This window comes from Xylaria bambusicola (assembly GCF_022495145.1).
Source record: "Xylaria bambusicola strain CBS 139988 unplaced genomic scaffold F5B22scaffold_13, whole genome shotgun sequence".
Taxonomy (NCBI): Eukaryota; Fungi; Ascomycota; class Sordariomycetes; order Xylariales; family Xylariaceae; genus Xylaria; species Xylaria bambusicola.
In genome coordinates this window covers 88,191-104,908 of record NW_025953566.1, presented here as the reverse complement: position 1 = coordinate 104,908, position 16,718 = coordinate 88,191, and the positions used below count along the sequence as shown (strand labels likewise).

Genomic DNA, 16,718 nt, shown 5'->3' with positions numbered 1-16,718 from the left:
CCAGTGTCTGGAGGTCGGTCTTATTATTTGCCCTTATTGAAACACCGTCGCCTCGTCCCGTCGGGCCTAGTATTTGACCGTGTCTATTTGTATGATTGAGGTAACACAAATATAGCACGGCCGTTTAGACAAGATCTATGTAACCTCAACCCTTTGAGATCGGAATAGTTGGGGTAAAATTCCTGTTGTGGGCCTGTTGAGCTGTCCCCACTTCAAGCCCCGCCAATGCGACCAGCACACCAGCTGGTATAGTAATATTTTTGCAAGCTGCACCAGACTGCACCAACTCGAAGACGAGGTCGGAAGCTGATCCGCTCCTCAGGTCCTTGTTTCTTTGGTGCAGAATAGGACCGGTGCTGATTTAGATGAATCCATCGGCTTTCATCTGCGCGTCGGGGTACCTGTTGAGTACCTCCTGCCCCGACTTCCGAGAACGCTTTCCTCAAAGCACGGACCCCGACGGCCCCACCACGTCGGACCCCTCCTATTGCTGGACAAGAGGTAGAAGGAGTGTAGGTAATATACAGAATATCACCTCTCTCCCGTCTACACCACGGTCAAAATAGGCAATGTGGTGTAGGGAGGCTTCCAGCGGACAAAGGTGTTTCTAGGTAATAGTACCCAGGCCGGACTTGTACTATAGTACCTAGGTACAATCCACCAGGTGTGTACCTTCTGGGGGTACCTACTGTGGTAGGCAGCCTGTTCGGGCTAGTACTGATATACCTGGATTGCTCACCAAAGGATTCCCCGCCAAAACACGTAAGCAGAGTGAGATCGACCTGATTTGTATGGTGCCGTTACTAGCACTTTCAATGTCAACCTCTCACTAAGCACGGCCAGCTCGTACTCGGATCTTGCTTCCTCAGACAGCTATTGTTTAGATCTTGTTAGCGGCATACGACTAAGTACTATCTCTACATACGTATATGTATGTAGATGTTAATACATGTCAATAGAAAAGAAGTGTGTAGCTCGATACGAGTGAACCCAAATTATTTCATGTAGCGACTCCGTATTACGAATGTTCACTCGAACCCATTCTTCCCATTTGCATCAGACAGCCTTGGTCTGTGCTCGTATCTGAATTGACACGCGAATGCCCTCGCCAATATTCGTAACAGCTATCATGTAGATAGTGTGCATGGGAAAACTGCAATAAGCCGGGCGGTCCCCGTAGGGCAAGCCCGATACCTATAGGGCCCATCAACTCGACTGCCACCCGGCTGACTGGACTCCTTCGTATGAGGTGGTGGAGGACAATCTATGATAAGGACGGGTGAGACCATATCAGTTTCCTGGTAATTGATCACGCGCCACTCAGCCCGATGAATTACAGTATCACGGCGCAGGTAAATTCAGCCTGGACACCACCGAACAAAGGATCATCGGAGTAAGCAGAACGGCACAAACTGTAAGACCCGATAACAGCCGTGGCCTGGCTAGCATCTCTAGTGAACGGGGATTCCAGATGATCGAAGGAGCATGGAAAGTCTCAACGACCCAGATGAAACGCCATAGCTAGAAATGGAATAGGCCGAGAGGGAAAACAATCCGAATGTCAAATATGTTGCTGGTCGACGGCCGACGATGCGACGAGTTCCACCGAACACCTAGTAGAAAATAGAAATGGCCGAGTGGGGTGGTCGAGATGGCCAGCAGTAAGACGGTACCTAGGTAGGGTACCTAGATAGGTTCTGGTAGGTAAATAAGTACCTAGGTACTTCGTAGTGCAGGGCGTCGAGCGGTGTGCGTGACTCGCCAGGACAGCAGGACAGAAGGCCGGGTTCTGGCTGGATTCTGGCCGGGGGGCCGATGGGCAGCGCTACTGTAGATAGCCTGGCCGCCGAGCCAGAAACTAGGGACCTGCTTCGTAGAAACAGAGCCATATTCAGCGTGTCGGTGACGGGGCTCGAGGAGAGGATGTTGGGGAAGTACCGGTACCTCTGCTGACTGACGAACGCCCATCTGCCCCAATGGTTGTGTCCTGGTGTTTTCCTGGTGGTGTGTGCGATAGCAGATAGCGTCGCTGCCGGAACCCGGACGTGGTCTAGCGCATCCCCAAGCACTCGACCAGCTCGCCTTCTGCAAGCTCCAACCCTCACCAACCCAATTATTACCCGCAGCGCAATATCTAGCGCATCGGGCCCCCTGGCCAACACCCCACCAAACCCGCCCCGCCCCTCCTGCAGCGCCAGCAAAGCGCCGGTGCTCGTTGCTGCTTCCACATTGCTGCTCAGTGCTGCCCAGGAACCGCTGGAGCCAAAGGTTGAGCCCCGAGGGGCAGGCATCGTAAGTATCGGTGTAGTGCCGCAAGTACCTGCGAAGTACATAGGCGCAGAGCTGTAGGGGTCTTGGAGGGGTCGTCCAGGTACCCAATTCCACCCAGCCTCAGCGTGGTAGAAAGGTCAATCTGACCACTAAGTGCTCTCACTGGCGCCTGAAATAGCAGTGCGAGGCTTTCTGTGCTCGCCCAAGCTAAACTTTTCTGGTAGCTTCGGATCTCCATCCTGGCTCGCTTGCTGGATTTGCTGGGTTTGCTGGCTTGTCCCGTCGTGTCTGCTGCTGCTGGTGCTGTTTAATCGCCGCCACTTGCACCACCACCGACCGGTCGTCTGTCCCATCCCACCGCCTTGCTTGCTTGACTGCTTAACCTTTTTTCTTTTCCACTTGGACAGTTCCCGTTCGCATCCGTGACTTCACTATCTCAACTTTCCCACTTGAGAAAACAATTGCGAATAGGTCAGTGCAGTCAATCTGGTCATTAATCAATCAATTGCCTAAACAGAATCACTGTCGCGGCTTTGGCAAGCGATCAACGCTCTTGTCGATACCCAGGAGCTGTCTCCTTCGTGTGAACTACACATTCCGACTTGCAGCTGACACTTGTCCGTCTTTCTTCAGATCTCGCCACGTATAAAAGACCATTGGAAGAGATAGAATTTGCATACGTACATCTTTCTCCTAGATATTCCATTGTTCGGTCACAATGTCCGCCAAGTCGATTTCCGAGGCCGACGGCAAGGCCATCATCAACTATCACCTCACTCGGGCGCCAGTGATCAAGCCGAGCCCGCTCCCCAAGTCGACAACGCACAACCCTCCTCCAAGACTTGCGTCTCTCTACTTCCCCGAGGACGCTGATGTCAACGCAGTGCTCAACCAGGCTGAGGTCACATATCCTTGGCTTCTTCAGAGTGGTGCCAAGTTCGTCGCTAAGCCTGACCAACTCATCAAGCGGCGAGGCAAGTCTGGCCTTTTGACTCTGAACAAGACCTGGCCGGAGGCGAAGGCCTGGGTTGCTGAGAGGGCCGGCAAGACGCAAAAGGTTGAGCACACAGAGGGTGTCCTTCGACAGTTTCTCGTTGAGCCATTCGTACCTCACCCAGACGGTACCGAATATTATATCAACATCAACTCCGTTCGAGATGTAAGTTACTCCAGATTTAATGCGTTTGAATTTCTCGGCGATCAAGATGCAACTGCCGTTTGAGTCAGCAAGTGCATGGCTGGCGAGATGCCCCCCTCAGGACATGAATCGAAGCGATGAATGGAATCACGTCCATGAAGACCCGTGAAAAGATCACAAACGGATAAAACGAGGGATAATGAGAGTGGTGTGAAAAGAATTATAGAACATGTTATGTGCTGCTTGTGTTGGTCCCAAGGAATGCTGGGTCCGAGTCCAGCGGACGGGCGAACGGAGGCTAAGCCACTTGCAACTAAGGTGGCATCCACTTGATTATCTATCACCTCCCGAGATACCCAAAGGAGACTTATACATCCATTATACCGATTAGCCTCACATCACGTGGCTTCGACTTCATGAAGCTTTGCATCCTGTTGAGAATTAAAGTACTAATTGCAACACTTATAGGGCGACTGGATCCTCTTCACCCATGAGGGTGGTGTCGATGTTGGCGATGTTGATGCCAAAGCCGAGAAGCTTCTTATCCCCGTTGACCTGTCTGAATACCCTTCAAACGATGAGATCGCAAAGACGTTGCTCGGAAAGGTCCCCAAGGGTGTTCACAATGTTCTAGTCGACTTCATCACTCGTTTGTATGCTGGTGAGTAGATATATTCTAGTCTCAAGTGATGCGCTCTTCGACCAAAAGCTAATTCGACCACTGGTAGTCTACGTCGACTGCCAATTTACTTACCTCGAGATTAACCCCCTGGTTGTCATCCCTAATGCAGAGGGTACATCAGCGGATGTTCACTTCCTAGACTTGGCTGCCAAACTAGACCAGACTGCCGACTTCGAATGCGGTGCCAAATGGGCAATCGCTCGGTCGCCCGCCAACTTGGGCATCACTGCCGCGTCATCGGCTGGTGACAAGGTTAGCGTTGATGCTGGTCCTCCAATGGAGTTCCCTGCTCCTTTCGGCCGTGAACTTTCCAAGGAGGAAGCCTACATCGCCGAGATGGATGCAAAGACGGGTGCTTCATTAAAGCTGACCGTCCTCAACGGCAACGGACGCATCTGGACTTTGGTCGCTGGTGGTGGTGCATCAGTTGTGTATGCCGATGCCATTGCTTCGGCTGGCTTTGCCGATGACCTGGCCAACTACGGCGAGTACTCTGGTGCTCCCACTGAGTCACAGACTTACTACTATGCTCGGACTGTATTAGACCTCATGCTCCGTGCCCCCATGTCTCCCAAAGGCAAAGTACTCTTCATCGGAGGTGGTATTGCCAACTTCACCAACGTCGCCTCTACTTTCAAGGGTGTCATTCGTGCCCTCCGTGAGTATGCCAAGCAACTGAACGAACACAATGTCCAGATCTGGGTACGACGTGCCGGCCCTAACTGGCAAGAGGGCCTGAAGAACATGAAGGCTGCCACCCAGGAACTGGGCCTCAACGCTCACGTCTTTGGTCCTGATATGCACGTGTCGGGTATCGTACCTTTGGCACTCATTCCCGGTCGGTGGGAGCAAAACACAGTTCCGGAGTTCCAGGGTTAAGCGTTGTGTTTTAATTTGTTACATATAGTTCTTGGGAGGGCGAGGCTTTTATGAGTGGATGAATACGGGTGGCCAATGCTTGGGCGACTACTAATCATGGCAATGTACGTTGAAAGTAGATATACAGATAGACGGCCAACTCTATCAGGCTCAATCTATGCCAGGCGGAAATGGTTTATAGAAATCTGCCTGCGAATAAAAAAAGATATTAGAACCAATTGTATCAATACCTCGTACTTCATCTCAAGTATGCCTTATCGCTGAAACTTCGGCTCTTAACAGTCTACACTAGTTGGAAACTAGTGAACATTGTCACAACCGAGGTAATACAATCAATCCTATGTGGCTATGTTAGATCCTATTTTCCCATTTTCAACCTCGAATCTAGCCTAAGAGAGTTGGTCCCATTTGCCGCGGGATTCATGATTCCCTCTTGTGCAATGCACTTGACCTTAGAACTTAAACAACACCGAACTCGCTTTTAAGGAGCCAATATTTTCTAAGGAATTTTAATATCAAGGCTTTACCATACCAAAAGCTGCCTTCTCAAACTTGGTGGTAAGTTCAACACAGACGGGATCAGCCCAGGGCAGTAAGTGAAAAGCTGAGATGGAACAAATCCCAACTTTTTCGTCAATAGTCTGCCATGACAGCAAATGATTAGTCTTTGCATTTTAGAAGAATCATCGAGCAGCAGATCATTAGAGGGTCAACAGAAATAAGCTTACCCAGTAGTTATTGGTCAGCCCGCTCCACGCCAGATTGCCCTTCCGACGCCAGCGGTCCCCGTCGCAATCCTCTAGACTGATCATACCCCCGAGGCTGTGGGAGTGCCTGATAGCAATCGGCGCCGGCGTGCACGGCGCAAGATTCTCCGGCTGTGCGCAGAAGTCGTCCATTCCCTTCTCCGCCTCCGGAGTGAGGGCTGGTTTGAACAGCAGCTCTCGGGTCTCCGGCTTCAACAGTTTGCCGTCGTTAGAGAGGATGCTCCATAATACCTTCATATAGTGCTCCGGCGTGGTGTAGATCCCCTGTCCACCGTGCGGTTCGATGTCCTTGTACCATCGTGCATCATCTTCGTACCTCAGAGCCCCAGTGCTGTTAGTACCTTGGGGTACGGCGGGCAGCATGCCTTCGCCTCGATAGGTCATATCTGCGCGGCGGGCTTGCATGTTAGGATGCTTTTGTAGTTCGAAGGTCATGTTGTCGGCGCCGATCCCGAGGGACTCGACAATGTGCTTCTGAAGAAACTCCTCGGCCGAAATTCCACTGGCTCTCGCGATCAGTCGACAGCACCAGTCTATACTAGGACCGTACGCCCAGCTCGTGCCGGGATCAAAGAGCAATGGGTATTTGTAGTTTTGGTCGAGTGTGTCATACACCGGTTCAGGTGCCAGCCCTTGCCACTCACGGTATTTCAGAAGGAGAGGAGAGCTAAGTGCGTAGGAAAGACCGGAACTATGTGACAGCAAGTGCCTATGATAGCATTTAGTTGGCAGAAAGTACATCCAAAGTCCTTAAGACTTACGTACTTCAGAAGAACAGGGGACTTAGGCTCTCGCTCGATAGGATTGCCTGTCTCGTCGAACCCCGTGAGAACTTTCAACCCAGCTATCTCTGGAAGGAGTCTCTCGAGACCCTCGTCGAGATTTACAAGACCCTGTTCTACACACTGAAGGACCATGATAGACGTTAAGAGCTTGGAGCATGACATGACGCGCATTGGCGTATCAGCTGTCATTGGAGGCCGCTTTTCGGGATCTGCTTCGCGCAGACTACGTACGCCATAGCTTCGCGAGATATCTATTTTACCTACGTCGATGGTGTGAGTTAACTGATAGTTTCGCCTGTAGGGACGATTAGAAACTCTCACCTGTGAGATCCCTGGCGAGCAAGACGCCTCCGTGTATCCGGCCATCTGCAACGGCTTGGCGAAAGGCATTGTCTACTTCTTCCATTCTAACGAATACTGTCTCATTGGAGAGAGCTACTACTGATTGAAGAAATAGTACGTCACAGCATTTTGAGAGACAGCAGCATTTTAAATAGCTGTGACAGTGGCCATCTTCAGCTTGGCGCATTTATAAGCATGTCACGTAACCAACAGCGAATATGGCAACGCGGCCTCCGCGAAGCTCCACCCCCTTTAAGTACGCAGCTCGCTGGTTACCCAGTTATGGTCTTAGTTCAATATCGAGCGAGAAAACGCATGCCTTCCTGTGTCTGGACAAGCACAGCTTGATCAGGCCAGGATCCTAGTTGCTCATTTGTCAAAATAACAAAGACGTAGTGAGTGCCGTCAAGGGTTATAGCTAATTGAATTTCCTTTTCAGGCAGGTATGGACAACACTCTCGTGCCGCCTCGGATAACATTGGTAATCAACTAGTAGATGATACGGAGGCAAGGACCAAGGTCTATTTAAGGTCATAAGAACTTTGCGTACATTGTTCGGACATATCAGCAAGCGTTATGATAACTAACTAAATAAGAGAGCGCAGTAAACCCAAATCCGTAACAGCTACGTTAACTAAAGGAAACTAAACATAAACATAACAGAAAAGGCCACCGTTTCCTCCGAGTTGATCATGGGTCTCAAGAAGCTTGATTGGGGGGCCAAGCCATTCCATGTCAACTGTCACGTTGTGAGGGTCGACCGCGCGTTTCATAGGCATCGTCATGTTCATGTTCACAAAGGGGATGGAGTAGAGGCGGTTCTCAGGGTCCTGCATTTGCCAGACTACAAGACTTCGCGTTAGTAACTGCCGTCTCAGCCGGAATCTAGAGAGACTACTCACTCCACCAGAGTCGATCCAATGATGTATGATGGAAATAGAAAAGAGGGTCGCCGGGAGAAGTCATTGCATCACCACCTGGGTCGACTGCGGCAATGTAGTGGCCCGCGGTGTGAATCTGATAAGTTATAGTCAGCTTCAAGGTCCCTTCGCCGGACTCTTATGTAATGTTGAAGTGCTTACTCCCCAGGGGTAGGGATCATTCTTTGGCGGTGGCGTCCCTAGTAGTTCATTGTAGAAGCTATCCATATCGTTGTGTTTGGTCAGCAATCTGTAGGCACGGTCGGCAGTCGCGCCCATTGCCGCATTACGGTTCTACGTGCACCGGTATTCGTTAGCCGTCGAACTCATGTAAGCAGATTGCGCCAGGTTGTATGAAAGAAGAGGTTGAGGGATTAGTGAGGAAGCTAGTTACGCACCACATCCCGACGCAAGCAACGGGGGTTGGCGCCGGTGCCATCGGATCGCGGGTTCTTGGGGATCTTGGCTCCCGTTGCCATCGCAGTTGGGCCAAGATTAACGACCATGCTGTTGACTAATTAGCAATGCCCTCTCTAGAGATACTGGGGTGATCAATAGAGGTGTTATAGTCCCGAGAGCGGGTGGGTGAGTGGGCAACCAACTCTGAGAAAGGTCCTTCCTTGACGCATCCTCCACCGCCACCAGATGCAATGATATTGGGCGTTCGTCCTGGTTGAGCGACGCCCTTATATGCTGGATCCCGCACTCCATTACCTCCAATGCTGGAAGCATTTCCGTTTAGTAAGGGGGAATTCCCTGGATCTTGCGCATAGCGGTCGTAATTCATATACTGTGATACTGTTAACTGTGATGCTCGAAGATGATCTATTGACTTGGAGAGTTCATACAGGCTGATAGCCGGTGTATCCACACTCTTCGCGAAGCGCTTTCTCGAACAGCCAGACGTAGTACTTGTGAGCACCGAAGAGGTGCATATTATCGTGCAGTTGCATCGCGTGGGTCATGTGGTAGGCCACGAAATCTTCATATCGGCTCATAGCCCCCGGGAACCTTGATTTGTCTGACTTGGGTGGCTTTTTCAGCAAGCAATTGATGGCAGCGACATATTCCTGCCTCATTGTCTCACTCATATCACTCCTTTATATGGTTCATGTCAGAGCAAAGAATTCCTTGAAGGGGACAACGTAAGGCGAACCATTCTCTCCGTACTGCCGCGGTTTCGAGTGTGCACTTGTTATTTTTGCCCGCGGTAATCTTCTTGGCCATCCATTCGTCAATCTTGGGCATAGTAGCCTCTTCCAGCTTGTCGACGACATCGAGAGGGTAGACAGGGTTACGGAAACTAAACGATTGTCATCATAAGTCAGTGTCTGCAGGAGATCGAAATAGAGCATATCAACTGAGACTTACACCTCAATCTTCGATGCCCATCCATTCGCAGGTGATATGGCTGCTGCGCAAGCTCCAGTGAGGAGCGGCAGCAGCAGGAGAGTGCTCCCAATGGTCATCATGCTGAAGCGAGTTCCTGCTCAATACAAAGTTGCAGGTGGACGCAAAAGTCCGATAAACAGCTAAATGGGAATGCATTGCAGGTATATATAAAGGCACATTTGCCTTGGCGGCTCAATATATGGCCCGTACTTTGGAGCCTTGCTCCTCCGCACGGCACTTGCGGCCGAAGCGGTGATAGGAGGCTCACCGACACGGGACCAATGGTAATAATAACCAATATATAACCGTCGAAATGACCCGCATCAAAACGTCCACATAGGTGACTGATCAGCTTTGAGAAGGATGCACCCAATTTAATAAAGGCTCGGCAGACATTGGCCTCTGCTATTGGGATGTAATGCTCAAATCATTTAGCGCTATACAAATTATTGTCTTTATTTTAACCAGTATTTTTATGCCATTTATATTGAAGCTTTACTTTATATGACTAGATCTTCGACCGGCAGGGTGTGGAAGGAAGTATAGATGGCTCCTCTTGATGGGCCATTTACGTGAACATAGGCAATCTAAGTTCTCGTGTTATGACGACGGCACTCACATAATAACAACATGAGCTACAATAATCGTTCCTGCTGTTGATCATTGTCTCATGCTAAATTTGCTAAAACAACTTCCAAGGGTGTCGATGACTACAAGGATATGTCAGTAGTAAATTATTATCCATATTGTACAAATAACTAGGCAGTGAGGGTTACTTAGGGAGAATTGGGTATCCTGATAACTAAACAGCATGAAGGGCTACTCGTTTGGAAATTAAACACATGACACCGTGACCTACAAAGCTATCTTGTGACATTATTCTCATTGAAATCTTATCAGTATCGTACAACGAGTGTATTTCTTATCAGAACAAGCAAGAGAGGGTAAGCTTGAATTTTCACTCAGGACTTAATCGTCTGGTACCTTAGCTAGCCCTGAAGTAGATGCGGAAAGTTTTACAGACCACTTAAACCGTGATTTTTTATATAGATTGGTTATGGCAGGTGGTACAGTTGCGGACATCACTGCGCTAGAAAGATCATTAACAGTGTAATGCGAAAATGCGCTGGGCCTTAATCAGAAACTTCTTGGGTCGCTGTCATCTATGCTGTAACTGTTGCATCTGTACAAGTAGTCGGATGGAAGCTTTCAAACGATCAATACAATGATCTATATCCAATAACTGGCAAGTGTACGGAACCTTGATTTCCGACTGGCCATCCTTTATGGTGATTCTATAAATGTAGTTAGATCTAGATGTTTTGTGTTCACAGTATGACGACTTCCTACAACATGGTTGGGCGGTTACGAAAAGTTTAGGTATATAATAAGACTTGTTATGAAGGATTGGACAAGGAGACTTGGTATAGCTGGTTTACCTTCATAACAAGGGCAGATAACTGGGCTTGGAACTTGATTCTATTCAGATTACAATGATCAACTAGGGCTGCACGAGTCCTTCACCAACCAACTCCTTCTCGGCTGTTGGTGGCTTGACTCGACTCCATATACAACTAGTCTACCAGCCCAGACCACCTGGGTCTCAAGGGTCTATTTCAAGAAGCGAAGTCTGTATAACCTCACTTTCCAATATTGCCTGCATGTCTTTGAATGATCATGAACAGCCTGCAATGGCCCTTCGTACGGCCGAAGTGCAAGGCGAACTGCATGTTCAGCTAGTACAGCTTGTATAGCTTGTATGCGTGTTATAACCTTGGAAACCAACTGCTGACTCTACTTGCTATAGCCCGATGTTGGAAATACGACTTATATCCTGTTTTGTGTCTCTGGAACAACAACTTGAAATAATATTCTATTTTGAACCTACACTACCCTTGCGATGTCGTGAGAACTTTGATCATTTACCAAGAACTCATGCTGTGGTTCAATTGCATTTCAGCGCTCCTATGGCATACAAGCCTGGGCATAAGGTACTAAGTCTCATTTAGGGCTTTAATTCGCGGTGTTATTGAAGTTGGAGTTATGTAAGACGCAAATTGCATGTACCATAAGAAGAGCCACATCAAGCCAACCCCCGTTACATTGGTAATACTGTACGACTAGAGGGATGGCAAATCACCGGTCATATACCGTAACAATACCTCCGGCTTTCAAATCCGGTAGAGAAAAAAACAAGCTCCCCACATTCGCTAGGTTACGGGAACCAGCTGTTAGCCCAACGACATGTGAAGTGATGGGGCAAACTTTTGCTGTAGAAAACGGGTTTGTTTCTTCAGCGCATCTACCTTACGCTGTCCCTAGTATCCACCAAAAACGTGTTACAAGGTAACGACCAATACAACTGATTAACCAATCTGACGGACGCCGCAGAAGGCTTAGTCCCATTTGAGGGAGAGATAAGATGGCGTGCGCATGGCTTGCTAGTTGCAGCATCGCTAGCCTACTATTGATATGTTTCCCAGATACGCTGCTCCGAGATTGATGGCGCATCGGGGCTTCTGTGGTTGGGTCTGCTTTGGTTTGCCTCGGCGATTGAGCTCTATCTAGCATAGGTGAATACCGCTGTAGATTGGGAGCGATAATGATCGACCGGGGAGGCTTGCGCCTTCAAAGATAATTGACCAGTAGAGCTGGAGATAAGAGGAGGGGAAGTTTCGTGGCTCACTCCCTATGTGATAGGGAATGGTCAGCACTTGATCGACACGGCAGAGTATAAAATGTGCTCGTCAGCTTTTCAGATAACTAGTGATTATCAAATCTGTATTTTGACGTCCTGCTATTTGAATCAAACATGGTCGATATCGACGAGAAAGTATTGGCTGAGAAAGGGCTAAGGCCCAGCGATACGCAGCTTGGAGATGTTCACGATCTCCAAGTCCTCAACGCACTGGGGTATAAGCCAGAGCTACGACGGAATAGATCGATGTTTACGCTTCTATTCCAATCTCTTGCTATTGCCGCCGTAAGTGTGATGCATCGTATCGTATACCTTATTTCGAGGCCTGAAACTGTCTCCAGATACCTTATGGATTTGGTAGTCCGCTCATATCAGCGGTATACGGCGGAGGTACGTTGTGACAACATCATATAAGATGCGATATGCGGACTCAATGGAACCTAGGACAACTTCCTATGTTTCTGGGATGGATAGTGGTGATCATACTTGACGAATGCATTGCCCTGTCCCTGAGCGAGCTTGCTTCGAGATATCCAACATCCGCTGGCCCCTACTATTGGTCGTTCCAACTTGCCAGCCCCCAATATCGTACCGTACTCTCCTTTATCACTGGATGGTGCTGGCTCATCGGCAATTGGACGATTACGCTTTCGGTGAACTTCGGCTTTGCATCTCTCGTCGCCGCCACCGTCAACTTGTTCCAACCGGATTTCGCCGTCGAGCCTTGGCAGCTCCTCTTGATCTTCTATGCGTTATGCTTTTTGACCTTCTTCGTCGTTGCCTTTGGAAACAAGCTCCTACCTCTGGCCGATACCATCTGTGCCGTCTTTACGGCCATTAGCATCCTTGTTACACTAATTACCCTCTCAGTCAAAGCAGAGACAGGCCGACATTCACCTAGTCATACGCTAGTACGCCACCTCCATGCAGCAGATCGTCAAGGGCTAAACTTATTTGTACTCTTATAGGGCCATTATGACACGACCTTATCAGGCTGGGGTAACTTCTCCTTCTTTATCGGCATCCTTCCCGCCGCATACACGTAAGGCTGAGGCAGAACCCCCTGGCCGATAGGCAATCGTCGCTGAATTTGCTAATCCCACCTCAGTTTCTCTGCTATCGGTATGATTTCTTCCATGGCTGAGGAATGTGACAAGCCGACTGTCAAACTACCAAACGCACTGTCGTTGTGCATACCTGTTGGCGGAATTGCAGGCCTTTTCTTTGTAAGTTTCGCCGCTCTGAAATTGTCTAAATTGAGGCCGACGTCTTGATAGATTATCCCCATATGTGCCACGCTGCCGGACCTAGAGGACATTCTCATGGCACCCGTCGGCCAGGCGTTACCGTACATCTTCGGCCAAGTGACTGGCTCGCCTGAGGGCGGCCTAGCATTGACTGTACTCATTTTCATTATTACTTTCTTTTGCTCTGTCTCGATTACTGTAGCCGCGTCACGTTGTACGTGGGCATTCGCGCGAGATAATGCGATCCCTCTGGCTTCCCTATGGGCTAAGATTGATGAGACACATGGGACGCCGATCTGGGCGCTCGGGCTGACTACAGTCGTCCAGCTCCTCCTGGGCTTGATCAATCTTGGCTCTACCTCCGCGTTCCTGGCCTTCGTATCTGTAGGCGTCATATCGCTTGCTGTTTCCTATGGCATCCCTATTGCTATCTCTGTGACATACCGACGGAAAGAAGTTCAGGTGGCTCACTGGAGGATGCCAAGTGTTGTAGGATTTGCTGTTAATATCGTCGCAGTGACGTGGATCGTCTTCGAATTAGTGCTCTTCTCATTACCGACCGTGCTTCCGGTCACTGCTGCTAGTATGAATTATGCGATAGTAGTTTTCGTAGGCTTCATGGTCTTGAGTGCTATATGGTATGGCATCTACGCTCGAAAAGGTACGTCATTCTTCGTCGAAGCTTGAAAGTATTGTGACTGACTATGATAAACAGTATATCGAGGACCTCCTGAATCCGATGGACTTATTGTGGATTCATGATCAAACCCTGCACTCTTGTTTGGCTGAGTCAGTGCATCATACCACGGGGTATGCATTGGATTGTGTGGTTATACGTACGAAGTTGACATTAGTGATAGATTGTACACCAAACTCCAAACTTTCGATGACGTGAGCTCATCAATCAATTTGATTTCACCCGAGCTTGGGAGTGTTCCGGTACTGTTCGGGTGATCTCTCACACCTACTAAATCTTATCACGATCATTCTTTGGAAGGACTCGAGTCTGGGGCGTCGAGTTCGAGTTTAATTATTTAGTTTATAAGATATTGCAAAGCTATTGCATTTGGTGAAAGTCTTCGATTAATTGGAGCCTATCGATGACGTTGCATTGACTCCCTCTCAACAACTTCATTTCTATACGCAACATCGAGGAATATGGTTCAATCGCTTTGGAAAAAGGCATAGGCTCAGAGGATCCTAGTCTGTGACCGAATTTTTTATCATCACCATATTGTGGACTTGGAAGACCTTCCCATAATGGTAGAATTCCAGCCACTAAAGTGGCAGGTGCTTACACGTAGCATACGCGGCTCGCATCGTTGAGCCTCTTACCCATCTTAGCTGAGTTTGTCATGATCTCTGAGACAACACATAAGGTAAATAGCTTGCCTATTAGCAATACGCATCAGATGCGAAAGGTAGCAATCTCGAATAGAGATACCAAAGCCCTGAAATGATCTCTATTGACCGCCAATACCAAGTTCAACGACTCGAGAGAAGCCGTACACGTCACGCCACTGCTCCATATTCGCATAAGCGAAACTAGGCAAAGTCAAGAAACCGAAAAAGACCATGGGTCCTTATGGTATGTACCCGTATATGTCCTCAGACTCCCCTGCAAAGGAGCGGGGTCGTTGGCGGGCATCACTTGGGCACTGTTCTCGTGATAATAGCAGAGCGCAGCCTCTTGCTAATCAGCAATTCGAAAGCACATATGGGCTGTGCTTCTAGCTCAGCTATCACTGCCTGCGCTTGAGGTGTACATGGATTAATAAACCCAATTGAACATATCGAAAGTCGTGCTCAACCATGGGCACCATCTTGGCAGTGTAAATGCTGTTTTATCAAGACAACCCGGGAAGTGCATAGGAATATTGATCCCTATAACACTTTCTGATGGCGTCTTGCGTGCTACTATTCTCCATTAAGTAAGCTGTGTCTCACATTCCCTCCACAACCAACTCCATCGGTCAATTCCGTATGTAAGGAGTGGTCATTTCGCGAGGAGTCGGGGCCGGGTGCTACCTACGGTACACCTTGGCAAAGATGGTTTTAGACATCCCACTGAACGAAGAGCTTGAGCTGCTTGAAATAATTCGTTGAATGGGTCCCTTCTTCGAAGACTTATACGTCGTTTTTAGGGGGCGATGGAGCCCTTATTCCCTGTGCTGGGCCACCGACAATGGTGGTATCGATAATTTTCTCGAGATATGCGGTGTCGAATGTGCCGAATAAAGGCCACTATGTCCCAGGACCTTCTGTTAATTTCGGATTACCTGTACCGGATAATATCTTGCGGATTACCAACCGTAGCTGCGTGTTATGAGTTGCACCTCTCGCTTATGGGTACAGTCACACTAATCCGCTACTTCGGATTGATGAACTGAAATGGAACTTACAATCTATGAATTTTCGAAATTCGTCCATTCCTGACTTGTCTTTGGTATCCCGCGCTGGCGTATTTAACTAGAGTGGTGGGGGGAGCGTCAGAAGAGCGGCGGAGAGATTTTCCATTACTAGCATCATAACATCTGGTTCGCCCTATCCACGTGCTGAGGAACTCATTGTGAAGTGCCTTGCTTCATCCATGTTGGATAACAGCTTGGATTTTTACGGAAATGACGTATGCGATGTCTTAAATCGTGCTGATGAAATAGGAAGGTCTCTGCGTAATATGGCCGCAGCATTGCCAGTCAAGCATACTTGAGAGAAGGGAGGTAAATAGGACGACACTCAGAGCCACTGTCTTGAAATACCGCCGATAGGATCCTTAGAGGACCCTAGCCGAGTTCATATAATGAATGGGCCTTCGGGTCAAGATTTTGAGCATTGTGGTGATTGCTCATGAGATGAATGAGGCTGCTGCCAGGGTTATGTTACCACAAGTTTCAGGATGTAACATTCGTTTAGATCTCAGGCTAAAGGGCCACGTAATGCCCGATGTACGACATACTATTTGCGTATACTTGATTGTGGTGCGACTGGCTACTTTCACTTGCCGGCTTCGGAAGCTTTGCCCTTTCTTTTGGGTGTATGTGTGTTTTCGAGTTTCTCGGGATGACTAAACGTGCAGAACCTACTTCCTTTCTTGGTGACGGACAGTGCCGTTTTCTCTCCGTATAGCCGAGATGAGAATCGCGTCACCAAGCAGCTATCGGGCTTTCTATCTCTCGCGCACAACAGGAGGATAAGAGCAAAGTTACAACCATACTTAGTTGTGCCTGATCAACGGGAAAAAACAACGAGATGAAGTCGGCAAGGTTGTACAAGCGACCGGCTGAACGCAAGGACGGCTCGCCTTATCTTTTTCATAGTCAGATCGAAGGCACATCACCGTTGTGGGCAGATGCAAGTGATGTCTGCCGCCGCCAGGATCATGATATTGCTCTCGGCTCGTATAACCCCGATTCAGAAGCTTGAGGCCACAGGTCCATGCTCAGCCTAAGCGAAGGCGATCACCGCGTCGGCCGAGCGCATCCTAGCCAGTCATTCGTCGTCGAAAAGATATAACGGCGATGGAACCACCCGTCGGTGATGTTGTGACCGTCTATCATTGGCTTCAGGGACCGGAGGCGACGGGAGATGTCGGTAGAA

The 16,718-nt window shown here is 48.9% G+C and overlaps 4 protein-coding genes across 4 annotated transcripts; 2 read left to right on the top strand and 2 right to left on the bottom strand.

Moving 5' to 3' along the window:
* Window positions 1-2,989: 2,989 nt before the first annotated feature.
* F5B22DRAFT_644929 (ATP-citrate synthase subunit 2) lies at window positions 2,990-4,970 on the top strand (the record flags this gene model as incomplete). Its single annotated transcript, XM_047978509.1, has 3 exons — window positions 2,990-3,430; window positions 3,878-4,070; window positions 4,138-4,970. The coding sequence occupies 3 exons, from the start codon at window positions 2,990-2,992 to the stop codon at window positions 4,968-4,970; spliced, it is 1,467 nt and encodes a 488-aa protein (XP_047832274.1).
* Window positions 4,971-5,227: 257 nt separating this feature from the next.
* F5B22DRAFT_654077 (Simvastatin synthase) lies at window positions 5,228-6,928 on the bottom strand (the record flags this gene model as incomplete). Its single annotated transcript, XM_047979773.1, has 4 exons — window positions 5,228-5,611; window positions 5,699-6,446; window positions 6,503-6,782; window positions 6,844-6,928. 4 exons carry the CDS (start codon window positions 6,926-6,928, stop codon window positions 5,486-5,488), a joined length of 1,239 nt encoding a protein of 412 aa, XP_047832273.1. The 3' UTR covers window positions 5,228-5,485.
* A 433-nt stretch (window positions 6,929-7,361) lies between these two features.
* On the bottom strand, window positions 7,362-9,289 carry F5B22DRAFT_74382 (uncharacterized protein). Its single transcript, XM_047980534.1, has 8 exons — window positions 9,156-9,289; window positions 8,941-9,087; window positions 8,633-8,882; window positions 8,387-8,574; window positions 8,183-8,291; window positions 7,947-8,078; window positions 7,767-7,881; window positions 7,362-7,708 (listed from the first exon to the last, which is right to left on the bottom strand). Exons 1-8 carry the CDS (start codon window positions 9,254-9,256, stop codon window positions 7,509-7,511), a joined length of 1,242 nt encoding a protein of 413 aa, XP_047832272.1. The 5' UTR covers window positions 9,257-9,289; the 3' UTR covers window positions 7,362-7,508.
* Window positions 9,290-11,988: 2,699 nt separating this feature from the next.
* Window positions 11,989-13,883, top strand: F5B22DRAFT_635281 (amino acid transporter; the record flags this gene model as incomplete). The annotated part of the gene is made up of 7 exons (XM_047977111.1): window positions 11,989-12,159; window positions 12,216-12,264; window positions 12,319-12,785; window positions 12,843-12,916; window positions 12,983-13,100; window positions 13,152-13,782; window positions 13,837-13,883. The coding sequence occupies 7 exons, from the start codon at window positions 11,989-11,991 to the stop codon at window positions 13,881-13,883; spliced, it is 1,557 nt and encodes a 518-aa protein (XP_047832271.1).
* Window positions 13,884-16,718: the final 2,835 nt, after the last annotated feature.

Coding starts and splice junctions, on each gene's coding strand:
- F5B22DRAFT_74382 (XM_047980534.1), bottom strand. CDS start 9,256: ATGATGACCATTGGGAGCACTCTCCTGCTGCTGCCGCTCCTCACTGGA. Junction 9,088..9,155: donor TGGGCATCGAAGATTGAGGT/GTAAGTCTCAGT, acceptor ACAATCGTTTAG/TTTCCGTAACCCTGTCTACC. Junction 8,079..8,182: donor GTTGCTTGCGTCGGGATGTG/GTGCGTAACTAG, acceptor CGGTGCACGTAG/AACCGTAATGCGGCAATGGG.